The 20483-nt window shown below is 37.1% G+C and overlaps 1 protein-coding gene across 1 annotated transcript in view; it reads right to left on the reverse strand.

Annotated features, from left to right (window-relative positions):
• The window catches only part of IPO8 (importin 8), a 44362-nt gene that overhangs the window by 6751 nt on the left and 17128 nt on the right, over positions 1-20483 (reverse strand). The window contains exons 11-21 of the mRNA XM_009333033.1: positions 19121-19197; positions 17717-17833; positions 15305-15394; positions 14453-14618; positions 13698-13858; positions 13125-13250; positions 11263-11329; positions 10620-10745; positions 10030-10127; positions 8896-8991; positions 7202-7422 (exon numbers count right to left, since the gene is read on the reverse strand). Coding sequence (XP_009331308.1) covers positions 7202-7422; positions 8896-8991; positions 10030-10127; positions 10620-10745; positions 11263-11329; positions 13125-13250; positions 13698-13858; positions 14453-14618; positions 15305-15394; positions 17717-17833; positions 19121-19197 — 1345 coding nt within the window. The remainder of the gene's footprint in view (positions 1-7201; positions 7423-8895; positions 8992-10029; positions 10128-10619; positions 10746-11262; positions 11330-13124; positions 13251-13697; positions 13859-14452; positions 14619-15304; positions 15395-17716; positions 17834-19120; positions 19198-20483) is intronic.

Consider the following 20483-nt stretch of genomic DNA (forward strand, 5'->3'; position numbering starts at 1 on the left):
GAATTGCAGGGTGCATTTATGGAGCGCCACAGGGCTAGCTGTATTTAAACATGTTTATTAAGAATCCATCAGAATGGCTGTATTACACATCCAATTTCCGACACTAACTTGAGACACGTTGCTAACTCCAGTGAAAGCAGGGAAATAATTCCACCGTATCAAGAATAACTGGCAGTACACTCAAACAGGGAACTTGCAAATGAGTAGACCTCCAGCAAAACAAACTATAGATAATTGAAGGGAAAGAAAATCATGAAATTAGTAGCAGAAAGATTTTTATGTGACCATAGCCATGAAACTAGGTAAGAGCCTATGCTCTTAAGAATAAGAATTGATTTTCACTTCCAGAGATAGAAGTTATTTGCAAACAAGACAGGGAAAAATTCTCTAACTGCCTCTGCAGATACTCTTTGGTTCTCCCTTGCTGGAAACACCAGTAGTATTCAACTCTAACATTATGGTATTTTGCTATTAAGGGCTTGAGAGGAGCTTGTTTTGTTTGAACTATTCAATTTCATGCTGACAGCTTCTGTGCAAGCCTTCTGCAGGACAAGTAGTTCCAGCAAGAAGTTTCAGCAAGACCTACAGAAACCAAGCAAACCTCCAGAGCTGGCAGAAAATGGCCGTCCTCCAGACTCTCGGTAGATACTTCTGTTACTGAATCAGTTGTGCTTTGGAATGAAGAGGATACAAGTTGAGAGAGAAGAAACTAGTAAGATGTGCACCACAGACTGCAATAAAGCTTACAGGGGAACACAACCAGCTCAATCCACCACTTCAAAAATTGCTATAGAAATACAATTTTAAAAGTGCTTACAATTTCATTACCAAAGATCCCATATAACATGCTACTGAACTATCATATTGTTTAAGTAACACAAGTCATCATGTATTACAGCTTTCTGAACTTCACATGTGCTTAAACAAAGCTGGGGATCTGGAGGGGTTTTATTACACCTCCCACGTTGTTAGTCCTGTTAGGGCTTCGTGAAGTGATTCCATTCTCAGAGAAGTTGACAACAACAATAAATTATATATGATCATGCATAACATTATGATCACAGAAGACCTTCCAAGAAAAACAAAGTCAACTAGCATATCAAATGACACACTTTGTCATGTTGGGTTTGGCTGCTCCATTACACGTGTTGAAAAATGTACCAAAACACAAGTAGGCGAAGAGCATCCTTCCATCGCTGCTAACTGCAATACTTTCTTTTCAGAAGGAATGGAGCACAAAAGAGGGCATGCAAATCAACCAAGGACACTGAGTCAGGGGAACAGGGTCTGCTTTCAAGAAAAAAAATTAAACCCTTTACTCCTGTCAGTTTATCTATGTTGAAAACAACCTCATCGCCATTTGCTCTCATGCCAACACTGTAAAGACCAAAATCCAAGCTAAAGATGATGCTACCTGTGAATGAAGCATAGCTTTTTTGGGAGAATTGTCCTTACTGCAAGTACAAAAGGAAGGAACTTTCTCTACCTCCTCCCTCTGCCAGCACCCTCATCCAAGTTTGACCAAAGCTCTGTGATCTATGCACAAGACTTCTGTCCTGCATCCTAACACTGGGAAGCCATGAAATTTCTTCACGCCCCAAATGTAAAATGAAGCAATTTCAGTGTACATGCGCCAGAGTAGTTAACGACGCTGGGCACTACCTTTTGTAATACATTTGAAAAAGCTACCATTACACAATGCCAATTGCAAAATGCAACACAGTAAAATGTAAAAAAATCTTAGTAATTAGTGGCTTAGCTTCACATTAAATTATCTTTTCTGGACAGCAAACGAAAGTGCGAGAATCGAGCATTGCTGTTTAAAAGGGAGTCATCATTATGAAGCAACCCAAATGGCCAAAAAATACAGCATATTTGTCGTGCTCCATTTTCAAGCTTCTAAACAGAGAAGTTGTAAGAATGAACACATCTTCAGAATATGCATGTTATTAGAAGACCCAGCAGGACAGGAAAAATCCAGGCATCAAACCACCTTTAGTGAACCTGAGCCAGAAGGAGACTTATTTCTTCCACCTGCCAGCAGAGACAAACAGCAGGATAAGCATCTGCCTTGCCTGAAGTTCAGCATCCTACTGCATCCCAGCTGTATCAAGTACCCACAGGACTGAACAAGCAAAACAGAGTTTTATGTCATTTACATATTTTCGTAATGGCAAAGAATGGTTTCAGGACCATTCCTTTGCTGTCAAAAGGCTCATTATTTCAGCACCCTTCTGGCTGCACGAGGGAGCCTGGATACGATTCTCCTTAGTGCTTTGTGCTTCGAGATCCGTATTTATTTGCTCAGCAGCACACAATAGTCCTCCCTAACAATCACAGACTCTGCTTGCTCCCTCAATGGTATATCAAGCCTGGAGTGCTAAACATGCAACACATGGCACTGCAGTGCACAACTCCTAGGCAAGTCTATTTTTAACAAGCTGTGTGTGGTCTTCATAATCTGCACAACCTTTTCTTGCTAATGCACTTCCTTCCAATACAGGACAAAAAGATCTAAGAATCTTTTGTATTTTAAACCAAGCTGAAAGTATTTCAAAGGGAAATAACTAATCCTTTCCTTCACTGGTTTGCTGTGCTCCTTTATGTGAGGATCAAGTTGCTTTCTATTACATCAATCCAGTTCCTGGACAAAGTGCAAATAATTAGCCATTTCCTTCTAGTTGCAAAGTTGGAACCAACCCTGTTTTCCTACATAGGACTGGGATTTTATATAAAACTCTGAGAAAGCTAGGATTTCTAACTATTTAAACTGCTATCAAATAAATCCCCCTATTCAGCTTCTAAAAAAATAAAATCCCTTATTGAGGTTTTTTTTGAAGCAAGTTAAGATTTTCCTTTCACCCTAGCTTCCAAAGAAGAATTTTTAGTATGAGAGTAAGCATAAGTCACGCAGAAGTCTCACCCAAATTTCAGCTGTCAGGGAAAAGGTGGAATGCAGTAAGGAACTGTCCTGGTTTCGGCAGGGACAGAGTTAATTTCCTTCCTAGTAGCTGGTACAGTGCTGTGTTCTGGATTTAGAACAAAGTTGATAACACACCAATGTTTTAGTTGTTGCTAGGTAATGCTTACACTAGTCAAGGACTTTTTAGTTTCCCATGCTCTGCCGACTGAGAAGGCTGGAGGTGCACAAGAAGCTGGGAGGGGGCACAGCCAGGACAGCTGACCCAAACTGGCCAAAGGGACATTCCATACCATGTGACGTCATGCTCAGTATATAAAAGCTGGGGGAAGAAGAAGGAAGGGGGAGGATGTTCAGAGTGATGGTGTTTGTCTTCCCAAGTAACCATTATGCGTGATAGAGCCCTGCTTTCCTGGACATGGCTGAACACCTGCCTGCCCATGGGAAGGAGTGAATGAATTCCTTGTTTTGCTTTGCTTGCTTGCGCAGCTTTTGCTTTCCCTATTAAACTGTCTTTATCTCAACCCACGAGTTTTCTCACTTTTCCCCTTCCGATTCTCTCCCCCATCCCACTGGGGGGGAGTAAGCGAGCGGCTGTGTGGTGCTTAGCTGCCGGCTGAGGTTAAACCACGACAGGAACAAATGTTTCTACAAACGCCTTTTCAGTCTGAAGTTATTGCAGAAAACATTTAGAAATAAATAAATACAATATACTGTGGTATATGGGCACTTATGGCACACATCCACAGATACGTAATATCCACAATGACATACTGTATTTATGCACAGTCTTACAATGAGTTCTGAGCTCTCCTTGCCTGGATCATCTTTAATATTCAAAATTTCGAATCAGTTTTAAATAGTTTCCATATTTTTAATAACATGAAAGAACAGTTACTTATTTTACCATAACTGCTTTTCCCTCCCAAGATGTATTATTCCCATGGATTCCATCTCATGCATTCACAAGTGCTGCTCAAGAAATACTGCATTCTTTTGGCAAACACCGTTGGCTCCAGCCTGAGAGCATGCAGACACGCACAACCCTGCTGCTGGCAGAGCAGGATCTATGGGTACTAAGACTTCACAGGCGCAGAAGGAGGACAAAGGGGTGTGAGATTTACGTGGACAGAGCATCTTGAAGAGCCACTGTTACCAGTACGCCACAGATTCCCTGCACGGCTGACAAAGAAATGGCAGTAAGGTTCACCTGGTCCTTCACACCTGGAGGTGGATCTACTTTGAACTTCTCCAATTTCTCTAGGATCTGTGAGTCTTCCAACTGATTTGAATTTAAGCCTAAAACTGCCTCTTGCTGGAGAGCAATCTAACTGTAAACCAAAGCAGCAGTGAATGATGGCTGGTGAGAAAAAGTACTGTATAAATCAGGGTGCCCGCTGCTGTCTTCACTGATGAAGACATGAAGTCTGCAGGCGTGGACCCAAGGAAGGGTTTCAAGAAAGCCAGACTTTGTCTGCATTTCTGTCTTTTCCTGTTCAGTTAGGCCTCTGAATATCTGGCTGCTGTTCAGATGATGACGCTTACTAAAACAAATGGTCTTCTAGAAGCAGTGCTGTCCTGAGTGAAAGGGAGGAAGTCCCTTACATCATGTCACAGTGCCTGACAAGCAGTACTACAGCAAAAGCCCTACACCTGGAAGCCACATACTGAGGAGAAGCACTTGAAGGAAGAGTGATTTTTAGATTTAAGCAATATTACTGATATTTATTTCACTGCTGGTAGCAGCAGATCAGAGAGATACATTTTAATCTACTGCTGCCATTCAAGTGCAGAGTCTGAGCAGAATCTAGCATCATGATCGCCATGTTTCATTTTCAGAGGCTTTTGTCTCAGCTCTGAAGAAGAATTTAGTTGAACAGTAGTTGCAGTAGCTGATGCTTTTTGAATAGCAACACAAAAGAACTAAAAGTTAAGCTGTAGCTCACAGGAGTTCTTGAGGTTGGAGCCTAGTCAGATCTGCAGCATTTTTCCCCCCTGGATCTGACTCGTTTCTCACTGAATGCTCCAGGATGAACTGTTTAAGGCTATAAATCTCTTTCATTTTTGATTTCTTTTAAAAAAGGAATGACAAGTTTACCACCTGTACAGAATATCTTCTTTTCTACTGTCTCCGTATATGTTCAGCATTTGATATGCAGTAGAAAAAATGACAGCACAAAGAGCTGAATGTCAAGAACTTTGCCTCAGCCATAAAAAAAAAATGGGTACATGGAAATCCTAAGAGGTCTTGCTCTTTTCTAAAGTTGGTAGATATAAAAATAATTTAGTAATTAACAATAATATTACCACAAGTTGTGGGAAAGGTGCCATTTTTCAGCCACTGGCACTACAAAAGAAATGAGGGAAATTGGGTCCTTTATGTCTTCTTTGTCACCAACTCAAGTAACCCCTCTAATTGATAAGATGTGTATTTATGTTAAGATACAGGACGTACTGTAGACATTTCGTATACACAGCAGGTAGAAGAAGTCAGAATGCTTGTGATAATATGAACTGTCTGTTTTTGTTATAATGAATAAGAGATTTTTTTCCCCCACTTTTTATCTGTTTAATTTAGTATTTTTAATTTTTCTTTCTTCCAGGAGAGACTGCTATGGTAATACCTTCAAATACAGACATGAATGGGGAATCTGCACAAAGCCTGTATACCTCAGAGCAGGCAATTTCTCTTGTATCTCCAAGTGGTTTTCATTCTAGTAAACCAGACAGAATTAACGTGCAGACCTGAAATAAGGTAGTCTATGCTGCAATTCTACAAACTACTGCACTTTCATCCTCATCCCACTAAACTGTGTACTTAAGACACAGGAGGGAAGAAAACAATTTTTACCAGGTACATTTGGTGTATGTTTCAAAAATACTACAAAGGACATGCTGAGAGCAAAACCCGCATATACCAGTTGGTCATCGATTGACTGGGAGTCACTATTTTATTACAGTTATGAAAAAGGTAATGCAATGCTATAATGCACCACACAGTTCTAAATTCAAGACGGACACTGAGGCAATAATGCAGCTATACCAAGATGGCATATAATTCTGTTCAGGGAAGACTAACTCAAATAAGACCTGGTATGGAGAAAAGCTACTTGGATGACTGGGAAGTGGAGAAACCATCTTATAAAAAGCCCCCTAGAGACTTGTTTAGAATTGGAAGGACAAGACTGTACCAATAAGAAACAGGTAGGAAAAGAATGACAACCTAAAATAAGGTATGCATCTATGGGTTAGGAGCTGCCTGTCTCAGCCCATGCTCATTCATGGCATGACTCCTAACACGCTGACACTTCACTTAAGTCTGTTGGCATAGACTATGCACAGGGAAGACACGTTCTAAGCCTATCCGTACACCTGCAGTCAGAGGTTAGCCTCCAATGACAAAACGTAACTCACAGCAGGAAGATGAGAGGTAGCTGTTAACTACATCCGACTGTCTGCTTTGCCTTTAAGTGGATTTGAATCTCACAGTCAGACGCCACATCTCAGCTGAGCGGGAAGCAGTAACTGTCAAGAAGTGGACTTCACATCCGCCCAGCACCAAGTGCGTGCTTAGCTATGTGATGACAGGCTTTGTCCACCTTCATTTACTTTACAAATGTTCAGCTCCTGCCCAAGTGCACACTAGTGCACTCGTACACACTTGCACACACTTACACAGTGTACACACATATTCAAGGGAGGTCAGAATGAAGTTTAAGTTCAAGAGTATGCTAAACAGTCAGTACATCAATGGCATAATGATAAATATGCAAGTTGATCAAGAACAACTTGCAGGGATTAAAATCAGAGTGTGGGATTCACTGGACAGAGTAATGGTTTTTTAACACTAAATGGAGCAGTTAAAAGTACTTTATAAAATATAGAACAGAAAACATGTATACAGTGTTTCAGAAAAAAGTGAACATCTCACTGAAATCCTGCTGGTCAGCTCTGAGTATTACCCTCAATTCATGCTGGACCATCTCTTGGAGAAGCAGATAGTTTGTGATTAAGGAACTTAAAAGAATTGTGAAATATGATATGTATTGTACCCTCGTATCCTCACAGCACAGAAAATTCAGCATGTAGCTCAACAGACCCGGAAAAGTTATATGGGCATAGGTCACCTTTACTGGCACCACAGCAATGTGGTGTGGATTACTGGTATTTAGACTAACCAAGGAATGAAAACTCTTTCATCAACAGGACTAGGGATACAGACAGAAGTGAACAAAAAAATCAAACCCATGGACTTTTAAAAGAAAAAACCACAATACTTGCCCAAGAAAACAGTCTGTGTCATTCATCCACTGGTTTATGAACTGTGCAGTGATGGGCTCAGGATTGTGTGGAAATCTGATGTTCTCTAAGGTGTGCAGAAGTAGGTCAGGATTGTAGTAGAGTGCAGCTATGGCAACCTGAAGACACATGGTACGAAGCTCACTTGTTTTAACTCCTCTAGTTAACCGCTCCAGAACAGCCTCCACAAAGAGTGGAATACACTGGGCATACAAATATAAAGGAGAAGGAAAAAAAGAAAAAAAAGAACAAAAAAACAGGCATTATACATGTTGCCAGATTATACAAAAGTTTGAAATACTTTTATCAGAATTAATCTCCAGAGATAACTGAAGTCTAGGTATAACCTAGGAATGCATTCCATTCACTCCCTAGCATAAAAGCATTTTAAGCCTCTGATTACATGCTTATAAATCTTCCCCAAAACAGTTATTCTCTGAGCTAAAAATTGCCGATGTTATTCTCAGCACAGAGGAGAATATTTGGGGCCATTTGGTGGAATTGTTCTAGCGTGTATAAAAGGTTTAGAAAAGAACTCAAAGACATTCTCATCTTTGAATAAAGATATCCAACAATTTCAAAACTAACAGGCATTAAAAATGAAATTACCTAAATCTGCAAGAAAAAGAAGTTTTTCCTAATAAATGTAAAGTGATGTTAAATTTCTTGTAGAAGTTTGACATGAGTGAATTTATTCAGATAAAAGCAAGTACGCACAAATTTCTACATAATGAAATAAACATCTACATATATTTCAATGTGCAGGCTTATGCTTTATAATAATTTGGGAAGCATTATGAATGTTTTAGTTTATGAGTTCAGTTCAGTGTGCAATCATTTTAATTCAGAGTTGTGGAGCTCAGTTAAGCCCCACCACATACTTATTTCAATGCAAATGCATACAATTCACTTTAATCCCTTCCAGATTTCTTTTAAAAATAAAATCTTTCAGGGAACATTCTTATCTTCAATGACTTCAGATTTACATTAGTAAAGTTATATTGGTTTCAGTGAAATTAATTGAAAAATTATCACTGAAGTCCATGGATTGCACTGTGGCAACATCAAATATGATATTTTAAAGTAATTTAGGCTGGAGCGTTATGTAAAACATGAGACCAGAATTTAGCCCTTAATAGGAAAAAGACTACTATCTAAAAGTGTGTTCTAAGAAACTCTGGAAAATTGTGATTATGTTTTCCCAGCAACCACAATCCAGCCACGCTAAAAATTCTTCATTTCCAAATGCACTGAGTAATTCCGAATATTAAAAAGGACCAAGTTCATATTGCTTGGAGAAACAACTTCAGGAGTTGGATATGTATAGTTAACCTCTCAGCCACAATAGTTTTAACAATGTGTGTTTTGCATCAAAAGGGAAATCCTATTAGGAGAAACCAAAAAAAAGATAATCCTGCACATCATACTATATCCTTATCGTTCAGTCTATATTCATTTTCCGGTCATGCCCACTAATATAGAAGAAAAAAAAAGAAAAAAAGAAAAAAAAATCAATCTTACAAACTCTCGTGAGCTCATTTACTTCTTTCTGTATTTCTCCCCATTCCTACATTTCACATTTCCCTCAAATTCTCTAATTCCAACTGCTTTTCTCAGGAATCATACATGTATCATTGGAAACCAGTAAAAGAGAAAAGCTGTTCAATATATATCACCTGGTCAATACCCCGTCCTTTGCATTGAAGAACAATTACTTCTAGGAGTTTGGCTGCATGGCACTCTGCATCTTCTCCTGCATCTCCTGTTAATACCTAACAACCAGAATGACAATTTAGTTTATCAGTATTAATCACTGACAACTTTGAAAGCAAGTGCTCCTGTACCTGCATACATCAAAAAACCTCTACATGGCATATACATATCTATCCATGCTATGTTTTGTGAGGAATTAAGACATATAAAAAAACATCTCTACACGACATAAACAAGGATAAGTGACTAAAGATGAATTTAAAAATTTAGAAGAAATTGCTATAGCTCTTTATGAATGTTAGTATTCTTTATACGTCACCGCTTTCCCTTTTTTAAAGGAAATGTTACTTACAAGAATCATTGATGTTTTCCACATTCTGTTTCCATTTTTTTACTTCAATTCTAACAGACACTGGCAGATTAACAGCCTGGCAAAACGAAGTCCTATCTCTAGGCTAGTTTCTGATTAAAAACAAGATGTATGCAATGGCACTCTATGTATATGCACATACATGTGAAACTGCTTCTTCTCAGTACATTTCAACCCTATGGTCAATGTCAATCAAACCTGACAAAGAAGCAGAATTCTCAAACACATTCGATTTCTGTAAGTTTCTTAAAAATAAGCAGGCAGCTAGATGCCTAACACTCTATAATGCCCAAAATCAGAGAAAGGCTGCAGCGTGATCTCATACTTTATTATACACGAGAGAATCAGCATAAAAGAGAAACATTATAGATGTAAGAAGAACTTCAAATGAGTTCACACCTTAGCTGACAACTGAAGAATCCAATCGCAAGATACACAACCCAAGGAAATCAGGCTTCATTAATTCCTCTACTTACCAAAATAGTTGTTCATAGAAGAGAGTCAAGACGAACAGCAACTTTCTCCCACACAGATTTGCGCATGTAATTTTTTAAAAAGTATGTCACTTAAAAAGTGTGAAGGTGCTATGTGTACTCGGAACTGAGCCGAGACCAAATTTCATTTTGTTCTGAAATGACTAGCCACCACCTGGCATTTTCAGGTCACTCCGCTAATCTGATTGTTAAGTACCAATGATAAGCACAACAGTAAGAATCAGAAGCCTTACCTTTTTACACATAGCATAAATGATTTCTAAATGCTTTGGGTTAGACAGTAAAGTATCAGTGTCAATGGTCACATAATTATGCAAGAGAGGCATCATATCTGCAGAACAGGGAGAGCAAAAGAGAAAAAAATTACAAACTAATCCATGCAAGTGCTAACCAGTAAGACTGTAGTCCTATAATGGGTTTCATTAGCTCAGATTCTTGGATATGGTTGGAAATTAAAACTCCACAAAAGCCTATTCTAGCAGAATTCTTCACCAAATGCACCATGCAGGGTGCATTCTCAGAAGAGGAAACAGAATAGGATTACATTTTCATTAATTAATTTGTAGTTTCACGTTAACTTTGTATATTTCAGCTTTCTTTGAGATCAGGACCTCTGACAATAACTGATCACACTGACAGATTTGAACATGCTTCTCCTACTTATATATGCTCCTGTTATACTCCCACACTAAACAGACGGTCAGGGCATGACTCAAATACATGATCATTTTAAACCAAGAAACTAAATGGAAGCGACCCTTATTAAAGTGGGTTTTAGAGATGAATTCCCAAACAGCGGAAACACCAACAGAAGTGATCAAACCTGCAAAGTACTCAAAGCAATCCTGCTGGAAAACCTCATACAGAACGCCTAAAAGCTGCCACATTTGAGGTGAAATCATCTGGCACGTCAAGCTGTAGGCCAAGGAAAGAATTTCTTCGTAAAACTCTGGAAAGGAGAAACAATCTGAGGTGGGGTGCTTTAAAAAATAAATTTAGCTTGCAAATACCTTGAAATCTGAAACCAAGCTCCGAGTCATATCACAACCAGAAGACAGCAATTTACTGAAAAATATTTTTATTTTCTCAACCCTGTGTTTTTTGCACACAAAACTGTGTGCAGAGTACTGATAAAGCAGCAATTTAACTGCAGACCATGTCTATAAAATACTAATGTAATTGTAGACATTGTCCTTTAACACAGCTAGCTAGAACTATAATCAGAACTGCATCTTCTGCTTTTGAGTCTGACCTCCAAAACACAATAACCAGCCTGACTAATGTACAAGAGAAGATCAGGAGAAACAAATCATAACTGAAAATTAATGTCTTTTTTTCTTTAAAGAAGCACACAAAAAAAAGATGGAGTTCTGTTCAGGAAGATAGTATTGTTTGCAATAATTAATTTAAGAATTTTTTATGTAAGAACATGTAATGTTTTTCTAAAAATTGTCTCTAAAACATACCAATAACGTGTTTCTGCAAAACGAGGCCAATGATCTGTAAACAAATGCTCTCGAGCTGTTGAGTTATCTGAAATAGAAACATAAAGCAGTTTATTTAAAAACTTAGAAATACAGCAATTTAATCAATGTATTTGACTAATTCAGCCTGAGAAGTTCTTCAAAGCAAAAAGGCTTTTATCACTTTTTAAATGCTGCCTTAGCGATTACAGTATTATGAAATAAGGTCTCACTGATATAAGTACTCAAATTTTCGATAGAGGATTGCTTTAAAACTTGTCTCTTACAGCATTTTTCTTTATTTTAAAAAAATCTTACTGTATGGTTATTCTACAGATCCTATCAAAAACTGTTATCTGTTGTCTCGTCCGGATATGAAGTAACACTGTAGTGTTTGAGATAAAGCCTCTGTCCAAAATCTTTGAAGTAGAATGGGTTAAAAGGAAGAAAGGAAGAGGTGCTTTTGCCTAGGGTCTATGGAGAGCTTCCCAGAGTAGGCTCAGCAAAAGGAACACAAGCAGAAATTGGGAGCATACAACTGTGTTGAAGTCAGGATTCAGCCTTGCCATGTTGGACAGAGAGACTACATTTATGAATTAAACTAAATTACAAGGAGAACTATATGGCCACGTTATAAGTCTAATTAAAACCAGCAAATACAGACATTTCGTGTTATTACCACTGGTTATTCATTACAGACATAATCTCGCAGGATGTGAGGCTTTCTGGGCTTGTTCTAGCAACGGGATTAAGTATGTGACCACAGATTCATCCACTTACCTTCAGACACTTGACTCAAAAGTTATCATCCCCTAAACTCCCTCCATACTTAATGGTGAAAGGGAAAGGAATTGCTAAGGAGTTTTCAGCCTCATATATCCTTTCTATATCATTTATATCACTTCTAAAATGATTTAAGATCCTGAGATGAAGAGCACTCTGCACAATATTTTACTTTGTGCTTCACACAACAGAAAAACAAACTGCTAAGTTTATACCAAAAATACCCCAACCCCAAAGGTTTTCGTAGGCTAAAACCTGAAGATCCACTTCAGACTATCATTCCTGATGCTCAGCTTAGCTAACAGATTTCATTTTAGCTTTCAAAAGATGCAGGCGATTATTGTAAAGGAATGAAAGATGTTTTGAAATCCAAAGGAACACAATGGTCTTACAAGAAAATAATTAGTATTTTAATTAATGTATTTTTAAAATTATAAGCTTCATAAAAATATTTCATACTGGCAATGAAACATTCTCATTGTAAATCAAGGAAACAAAACAATCTAGGACAAAGCACTTTTATGCCAACTGAGCTTGAAGTTACTGACTGACTTTGCCTCTCTGGTCAGTCACTGAACTCCTTCCTACTTCGATCAGCCCAGGTGGTATGAGCAGAAAGAATCTCTTTCTTCCCTGAATATGTGAAATATAGACTTACATTGCACCACAACTGGGAGACCAATTCCTAGGAATTCTATCCAAGAAATGGCTGGGTAAACAACAAAATATGAGTCACCATTGTAAAAAATTAGCCTTATGCAAAATATTTCTCCCTAAAATCTATTTTAACAGTCTGTAATACAATTATCCGATGAAGTGTTTACCACAATAAGGGCTAAGGATTTTACCCTCAGGAAATAAATTCCCCTCGAAGTTGAGAGCTAAACAATTAAGAAATCACAAAAGTAAACTGGGCTTTAAATTCAAATTTGTCAGAGATCACTTGGTACTAATTCACCATCCTGCTGTAATAAATGCACATTCATGTCAACTCAAGTGATGCAACATACATAGAAGCGCTTGTTGTCACGAATGAAAGGCATGAGGGAACAGCAGAAAAGACGTATAAAAGAAAATCTCACCTCCTTGTGATCTTCCACAACTGTCAGGATAGTGTCAATTGTGTGCAAGATGCCCATGGCCATAACTGTTTTGTCCTCTACTTCCTCATATTCCTCACTCTGAAGTACTTTACCAAATATTTCAGCCTATGAAAAAAAACCAACCAACTTGACATTCAAGAGCAAACTCACATTTCTAATTTGCCATGCAAAACCAAGACAGCTAATGCAACAGCAGCAAAGCCTTACCTGTAAGAGCTGTCAGCACTGAAAAATATGGTCCTTACTTTTGAAAGGGGAATATAGAAAATTAAAAACTCCTCTTTTTTTGAGAAGTCTGGCTATGTTAAGTCACTTGAAATGTTAAATAGTTAGAGCTTGGCTCATTAAAACCAGTGACAAAATTCAGTATCTTTGAAAAACCTATAGGTTTTAAAGATGTTTCATACAGAAAAAAAAAATGTTGTGAATACTATAGGTGGACCTTTATAAAGATTACTTTAAACAGTGTGCACTTCAAACGAAGTTCATTAAATGTTTACCAAACTAGGCATGTGCTTCTGACTGGACTGTTATTTTACTATTGTCTCTTACCAGGTGTTGAGTCATGTCAACGGCGATAGTAGCTACTTCCTGACTGTACTCACAGATCATCTTCTGGATTACATTAGTAAGATCATCATTTTCCGTCTCTCTAACAATGTGCAAGAGCTCTTGCATAACTGGCCTTACATAAGGCTTCACATATTCCTTGGCTAAAAAAACAATTGAAACTAGGTGAAATCAACTATCCATAAACACAAATATACAGTATCTCAAAACTATTAGGTAACTGACTACTCTTGAACAAAGTAATTTTTTAAAGTTTAATTCACTAAAAAAAAAGCCAAAAAATCTACCCAAGGCACTTTTACAGCCCATCACTAGTACACTAACAAAGTAAATAAATTCTACATTTACCACATTCAATACTGAAACACCACCTACAACAAAAATCCACTGTTTTGGGGGAATACATGTCCTCATACATAGGCAGCATTCGTTCTTAAACATACACACTATCTCACTTCACTAAAGAAAAACAAAGACAGGTGCTATTTGCTTTATTAAAAGAAATATGTTGATTCTCACTTCTTTTGTGCAGACACCTGCCATAAAAACTTGAAGTCAGAATTCTGGGATGTGTACAGTAACTAATGAGCAAGTGAAGCTGTCTAAACATGATGAAATGTTCTGAAATCTATGTCTTTAAATGGTAGAAATGTTTAGATAAATCTGCACCAACCTCATCTCTACAAAAAAAAAGAATCATCATCAGTGCATACAACGGATGAATCACTGTAGCATACCTTGCTCTTGGTTGCTTATTAATGTCTGAAGAGCTATGGCTGCTTCTACTTTGACAGGCATTTCCTTATCATCAATCAGGCTCTTCTTTGCCAACTCTACTGCATTCCTCAAGTTTAGCTCATTGTGAAATTTCAAAGCACTGAATGAATGAAGTACCCAACAGGACTGCATGACAAAAAGAAAAGCAAGTTAGGGAGTATTGCAATTTTTAGCATTTTTTAACTGATTCAAAAACAATGCTAACTATCTCTCTGTTTGCATGTATTGCCTTTTTTTCCCTTAATTATGGTGTATTCATACAGTAAATGTAACACAGCTTTTGCACTCGAGCAGTTCTTTATTTTCCTTTCCCCAATTCCAATAAATTCAGTATGCACATAATTGGCATTCATAGTTTTGGTCCTTCTGGGGGAAAAAAAATCAGAACAGAAATTAAACAAAATTAACTGTTTGTTTATGACTGATATGGGCACTTGGGGATTTTGTTCAAGCTACACTCAAACTGACGTTATCTACTCTGTGGAAATCCTACCTATTCTTCACAGCCATCCAACCACTCTAGTTATTGAGATCTGCTAAGGAAAAATGGTCACAAAAGGGCCACAACCACTGCTCAAATTCTCCAGTCTGATCAAAGAGGTAAACAATAATATGACACAGACTTTCCATCAATTCATTTAGCTGACAAATAATTTTTTAAATCAAAATACTGAAAAATTACTGTACAAGCTCGTTATTTGAAATTTTGCTATGTATTTGCTTTATTTCTTTCATTAACATTCAGAATGAAGTCAAACTACAAAGGAAAGAATCATGGCAAATACTGAAATTGATATAACTCGTGAACTTACTCTAGCTCTGAGGTACCCCAGGTTAGACATGAACAATGGAAACACATGATTCTGTAACATCAGCTCCATCTGATCCTTGAAGACACTCTTCTGTTGGTGTAAATGCAAATTAATTTCGGAGACCATTCATTTTACATACTTCATTCTAGCCAGTAATCCATTTCAACTCTCAACCATGGGAAATACAATGACTTGTCTATGCAATAAAGGTATTCGCTCACAAGGAGAACTGGATCTCGTACCCTGAACTAAACAAACCTCATAAGCATAGCAAGTTCAAAACCAGATAAGTAAAAGACCTGTACATATAATATTCAACTCTACATTATATTCAACTCTATCTGTGCTGCCAAACAACTGTAAACCGGAATTTTCATTTTCTTTAAGGCAATTGATTCCAGCTGATTTTTCTTAAAAATTAATTAGGGTCAATAACCTAGTACCTCCATTCTTCTTACAAAGGAGTACATACATACCTGAAGATAAATATAAGCTTAGTATGAAACAGATCTGAGTTTCAAATGACCTACTGCTACTATAAGCATCAAAACTAATTATTTTACACACTACAACAATAACTCACATCTTTTTTTGTGTTTATTAAGGGACTAACATAATTCCTTTGTGATAGAAATCTCCTTGGCTGGAGAACGATATTCGATGAAAATTATCCTTCATTATTCCAACCTTGGCAAATCCTAAGATATTCACAGGAAGCCAGGACCACCAGCATGGAGACTTGGGACTTTCCTAGCACCTATAGCCCCAGGATACTAGAAAAGATATATGCTGGGGACCGTGTTACCATCTAAAGGAATGATTCAGTGGCTAAGATAGGCAGAGGGTGAAAGGGGACATTCAATACAAAATGTATCTTAGGTGATCACACTTCTACTTCACCGATGCATACATCATTTTTCCCACACTGATTCCCCAACCTTCAGAGAGGCAGATGAAGAACTCAGCAGAGAAAAAACACAGAGAAGGGAAAAGAATTTTCCCTTGTGCACACAGGTCAGAGGTTTGCATGCATTGAACTGGAGCCGCTGTGGAGAGCCAGGTGGCTAAGGCAGGATCATTGTGTCCACGAGCTCCTTACAATCTGTATCTCAGCCAGCTCACCAGCCAGAAAGCACTTACAAATCGAGTATTTTATGCACACACAGTTCATTAATTTTTCAATCTGCCAAATCCCAAACACAAGAAATTCAGAGTTGGGAGGAGTCTGCAGTGTTTGGGGATTATTACTCTTTTATAAAGTATGTTATAACTTCACGTTTCAGGACTGAAAATTTCAAATCAGAGCAGTATACTGGAATAAATCCCTTCCTTTTTCCTCAGGGATAAATGAGTTTAGAAACCCCCTGGTCAATATGAAAGGCTCCTCACAACATGACCAATGTCCTCCTCTTTCACTGTTATACTCCAGCATTTACAATCCAACATAATCTACAAAAATTCTGCAAAAGTTACTGATGTTTCAGGATTTCAGGTCATGGATCGGTGCATTGGTAAAAAATTGATGGTAAATGTTGGTAAGATGTTGCTTGTCACATGAAGACACATCTTGTACAGAGAGACAACTCACATAAAATAAAACATATCACTTTTAAAAGGAAGCCTCCAGCACAAGGCCGCCATTCTCATGCTAAGAGGTAAGTTAGAATGCTAAGAGCATTCTCATGCTAAGGTAACTTTTTGGCAGTTACTTTTGACATGGAGAGAGGGCATACTTTGGACTCCACTGTCTACAAAAGCAAGGGAAACTGTAATCAATATTACATTAGAGAGCAACAGAGTGGATTAAATGTGTATTCAAATTCCAGAAAAATACTCAAAATTCTGAAGATGCTGCCTATAAAAAATGGGGGAAGGAGAGAAACTCTGTGCTCTTTCCAATTATTTTCAAAACTTCCAACTCGCTGATGAAATAAGACTTAAAGCCACACATTGCAGGGTAAGAAAGCTGGAAAGCTAGACAAAACATTCCTGCAACATGTTAAGTAAACATTTTTCTGGAATCAGAAGCCCACAATAGTGCAGGCTGTTGGGGGGTTTGCTAAAGAATCATAGGCAATGTTATTGATGGAATGCATGTTTGCTTTTTTAACACCCTTCCATTTTACTAGTAAAGCAGGAGAGGACCAAGGGACTGTTCTGTAGCAAACAAACAGAGCTTTGGAGAATCTTGAGAAGAAAAATCTGCGTATAAAATGGGAATATAAAAAACAGGAAAGAATGTTCGTATTTTTAAAGAAACAAACCCTCAGATTCTTATTGCACAGTACAATCTCTCTACAGACTATAAATACAGCTAAGGGCTAGCCCTACTTTATAAGCTAAGGCTTTTTTATTGGAAATGGCAGTTGATAATAAGAACTACAAACCTTTTTCACCTCTTTACCCACTTACCTTCAGTAAAATATCTGCTAGGGATCCTATAACATGCAAAGCTCCATCTTTTTTCCTTGGATCAATGTTTGGCTCTGTCAGAATCTGGTAGCAATATGCCATCATTTTTGGTAATACCTATGCAGGACAGAAAACACACAATCTCCTTTTGTCAAATTATTTTAATAGCATCGATTAAATTAAAAAATTCATATGACATTTTTAAGTAGAAATTTTATCTTGGCCAAAGCAACTGTGAGATACTATGTGTAGCATCTTTACATAGTTAAAATTTAGAAGGTCCCTCTTCCAACTTTTCAGACAAACTTGTCAAAATTAAATTGATCTCGAAATTTCACAACAGTAATAGTAAATAAGGTATTTTTGTTGTCTTGAGGCAAATCAAAAAAGGTGATAAAAGGGCAAGAGGCTCAAACAGTACCTCACCCATTTTTTTCCCTTAACTTCTCTTCTGGCTTGTCTCACATATATAAATACATACATGTGTGTGCACATATGTATGAACATATACATATTCAAGCACAGCTTGCACTAAAACCTCATAAACTTATTTTAATCTATTGATTTTGGCAGTAACTACTAAAGTTGCCTAGACTTAGAAAGGTTTCTTGGCAAAACCAATTGTTTAATGTCATTTCCACACCCATTATGTGCTTTTCAGACATTATGACATTTTGACGTTCTCAGTACAAATGATGAAAATGAGAAGGTCAGTGGGCAAGGACTGTTTTGACAATAAAGAAGTAGAAAGGTCATAGGCTATTCCACCTGACATAAAGACTATGCCCTTCTCTGAAAATCCATCTGGAAATGGAGCTCCATTTTTACTGGATGTTAAAATGGTACCCAGAAAAAAGTTTGCGTTTTTAGCAAACTGACATATGCTTTCCAGGGCTTGGCCGGGTACTTTTGCACAGATCACTGTAAGTACAGAAAGATCTACAGAAAGTTATGTCCTCATTTAAAGAGCAGCTGTATGAAATCGGTTTCATTCTTGCCAATTTCATCGCTGTCAACAGGATTTTAAATAGCATCAGTGAAAATTAATAAGGATCAGGTTCACTTTTCCCCCTGCTACAGTCTGGGAAGCTCACAACAGCCGTGACAGAGGCTGTTTGTAAACTTGGGAAAATACCAGTACATCTATTCCAAGTCAGTTCGTTATCCGGCAGGTTAATTTTAAAGCTGTAAGAGGAATCCACTTTATTTATTTATTTATTTATTTATTTATTTAGACACGCTTATTTTCATTCTCCCAAAATTGATAGCACTCAGCCAGGAAAGCATTTGACTATGTATTAGCAAATGGATTTTTCAAGACTAGCTTCCTGTAGCATCTTCAAATTTAAGGGAAAACGACATTATTTAGGAAACTCAGATAATTAAAAACTGCTAGTTCCATACCTCTTTTCTCTTCTTCGCAGCAGTATAAAGGAGATTCTGTGCTGCTGTTGTAGTGGATGCATAATCCTCAAATACATCTAACAAATTTAAAAAAAAAAGAGGCAAAAAAAAATTTCCTTTTCTGATTGACATAATAATAACATTTTTATAAACCATCTTGTTTGTGGGATATCACAAAATCTTCCAAACTATTGGTACGGCTGTCTTCACTTCATGGTTAAAGAGTCAGACCCAAGCTTATGTCACATAGTTTATGAAAGCATTTACTTCTTGCCTGACTACTGACCAATCTACTGACCACTCATCATTCCCTTTATTAGGAATGCGTTATTTATTCATTAATTCTTTTGAGACCATGTATTTAAGGGATGAAAAATCCTAGCTTTTTTTAAATTAAAACCACTATAGGAAGAACAACAATACATTCCAGTACCATCTGTATACCATATGTACACATTTTTGGCTTGATTTTATTAAAACCTCATGGGAAACTTTTTGTATGTAAAAACTACTTGGATCTGGGTTAGTTTTAAATCTGCTGAAAGTTGAAGCTTTTTAGCTTCATTCATTACAAGTAAACCTCCTTTCATATTGAAAATATAATTTATATCTTGGAAAAAAAAATCTGTGCTGCCAAACATATTCTAATCCAAACATCCCTACACAAATTGAATTAAATAAAAAGATCTAAAAAGGTAATCTTAAAATGTGGTTAAAATTACACACTAACTTTTCCTGAGAACTTGAAGATAAAACATGATTAAAAAATACTACCAGACTACCGGAATTCTTGTTCCAAACCCAAATGTGCCTCACTAAGCTTCAATTTAATGTACCTTCATGCTTGGTTTTTTTTCTACCTTCCACTATACAATTCAGATTTGTATTTATCTCTCTCAGCTACATATAAAAATAGGATTCACTACTTACACAAGAAATTGTAAGGAATTCATATACCAAAAGTCAGCAACATATTTGTACCCCAGTGATCAACACTATATCGTGATTAATTTTTTGCATAACAACTCTCCAAGTTTTTTTAATTATTCTATGAATATTTAAATTCTGTTTTCACATATGCTAATCCCAAATCAACTAATTAAAAATTTCCAAATGCTACATATCTCTGTGGTGCTGGACTTCACTGGAGTTTTTCAGCTAAATTTGCTGTATTTTTAAAGTACCCTTCTCTTTTTCAATTACATGACTCTCTTATTAAAAGTAGTTATTCCTAATATGGTCCTATGTGATATTCCCAAGATTTTGCACTGCATCTTTTGAAAGAATACATATATCTAATTATCTTACAATTTAGTAATAATAATTGGCAAAAAAATGCTGAAGACATTAACAATTTCAATAG

The sequence above is a fragment of the Pygoscelis adeliae genome, unplaced genomic scaffold, assembly GCF_000699105.1.
Source record: "Pygoscelis adeliae isolate BGI_AS28 unplaced genomic scaffold, ASM69910v1 Scaffold38, whole genome shotgun sequence".
Taxonomy (NCBI): Eukaryota; Metazoa; Chordata; class Aves; order Sphenisciformes; family Spheniscidae; genus Pygoscelis; species Pygoscelis adeliae.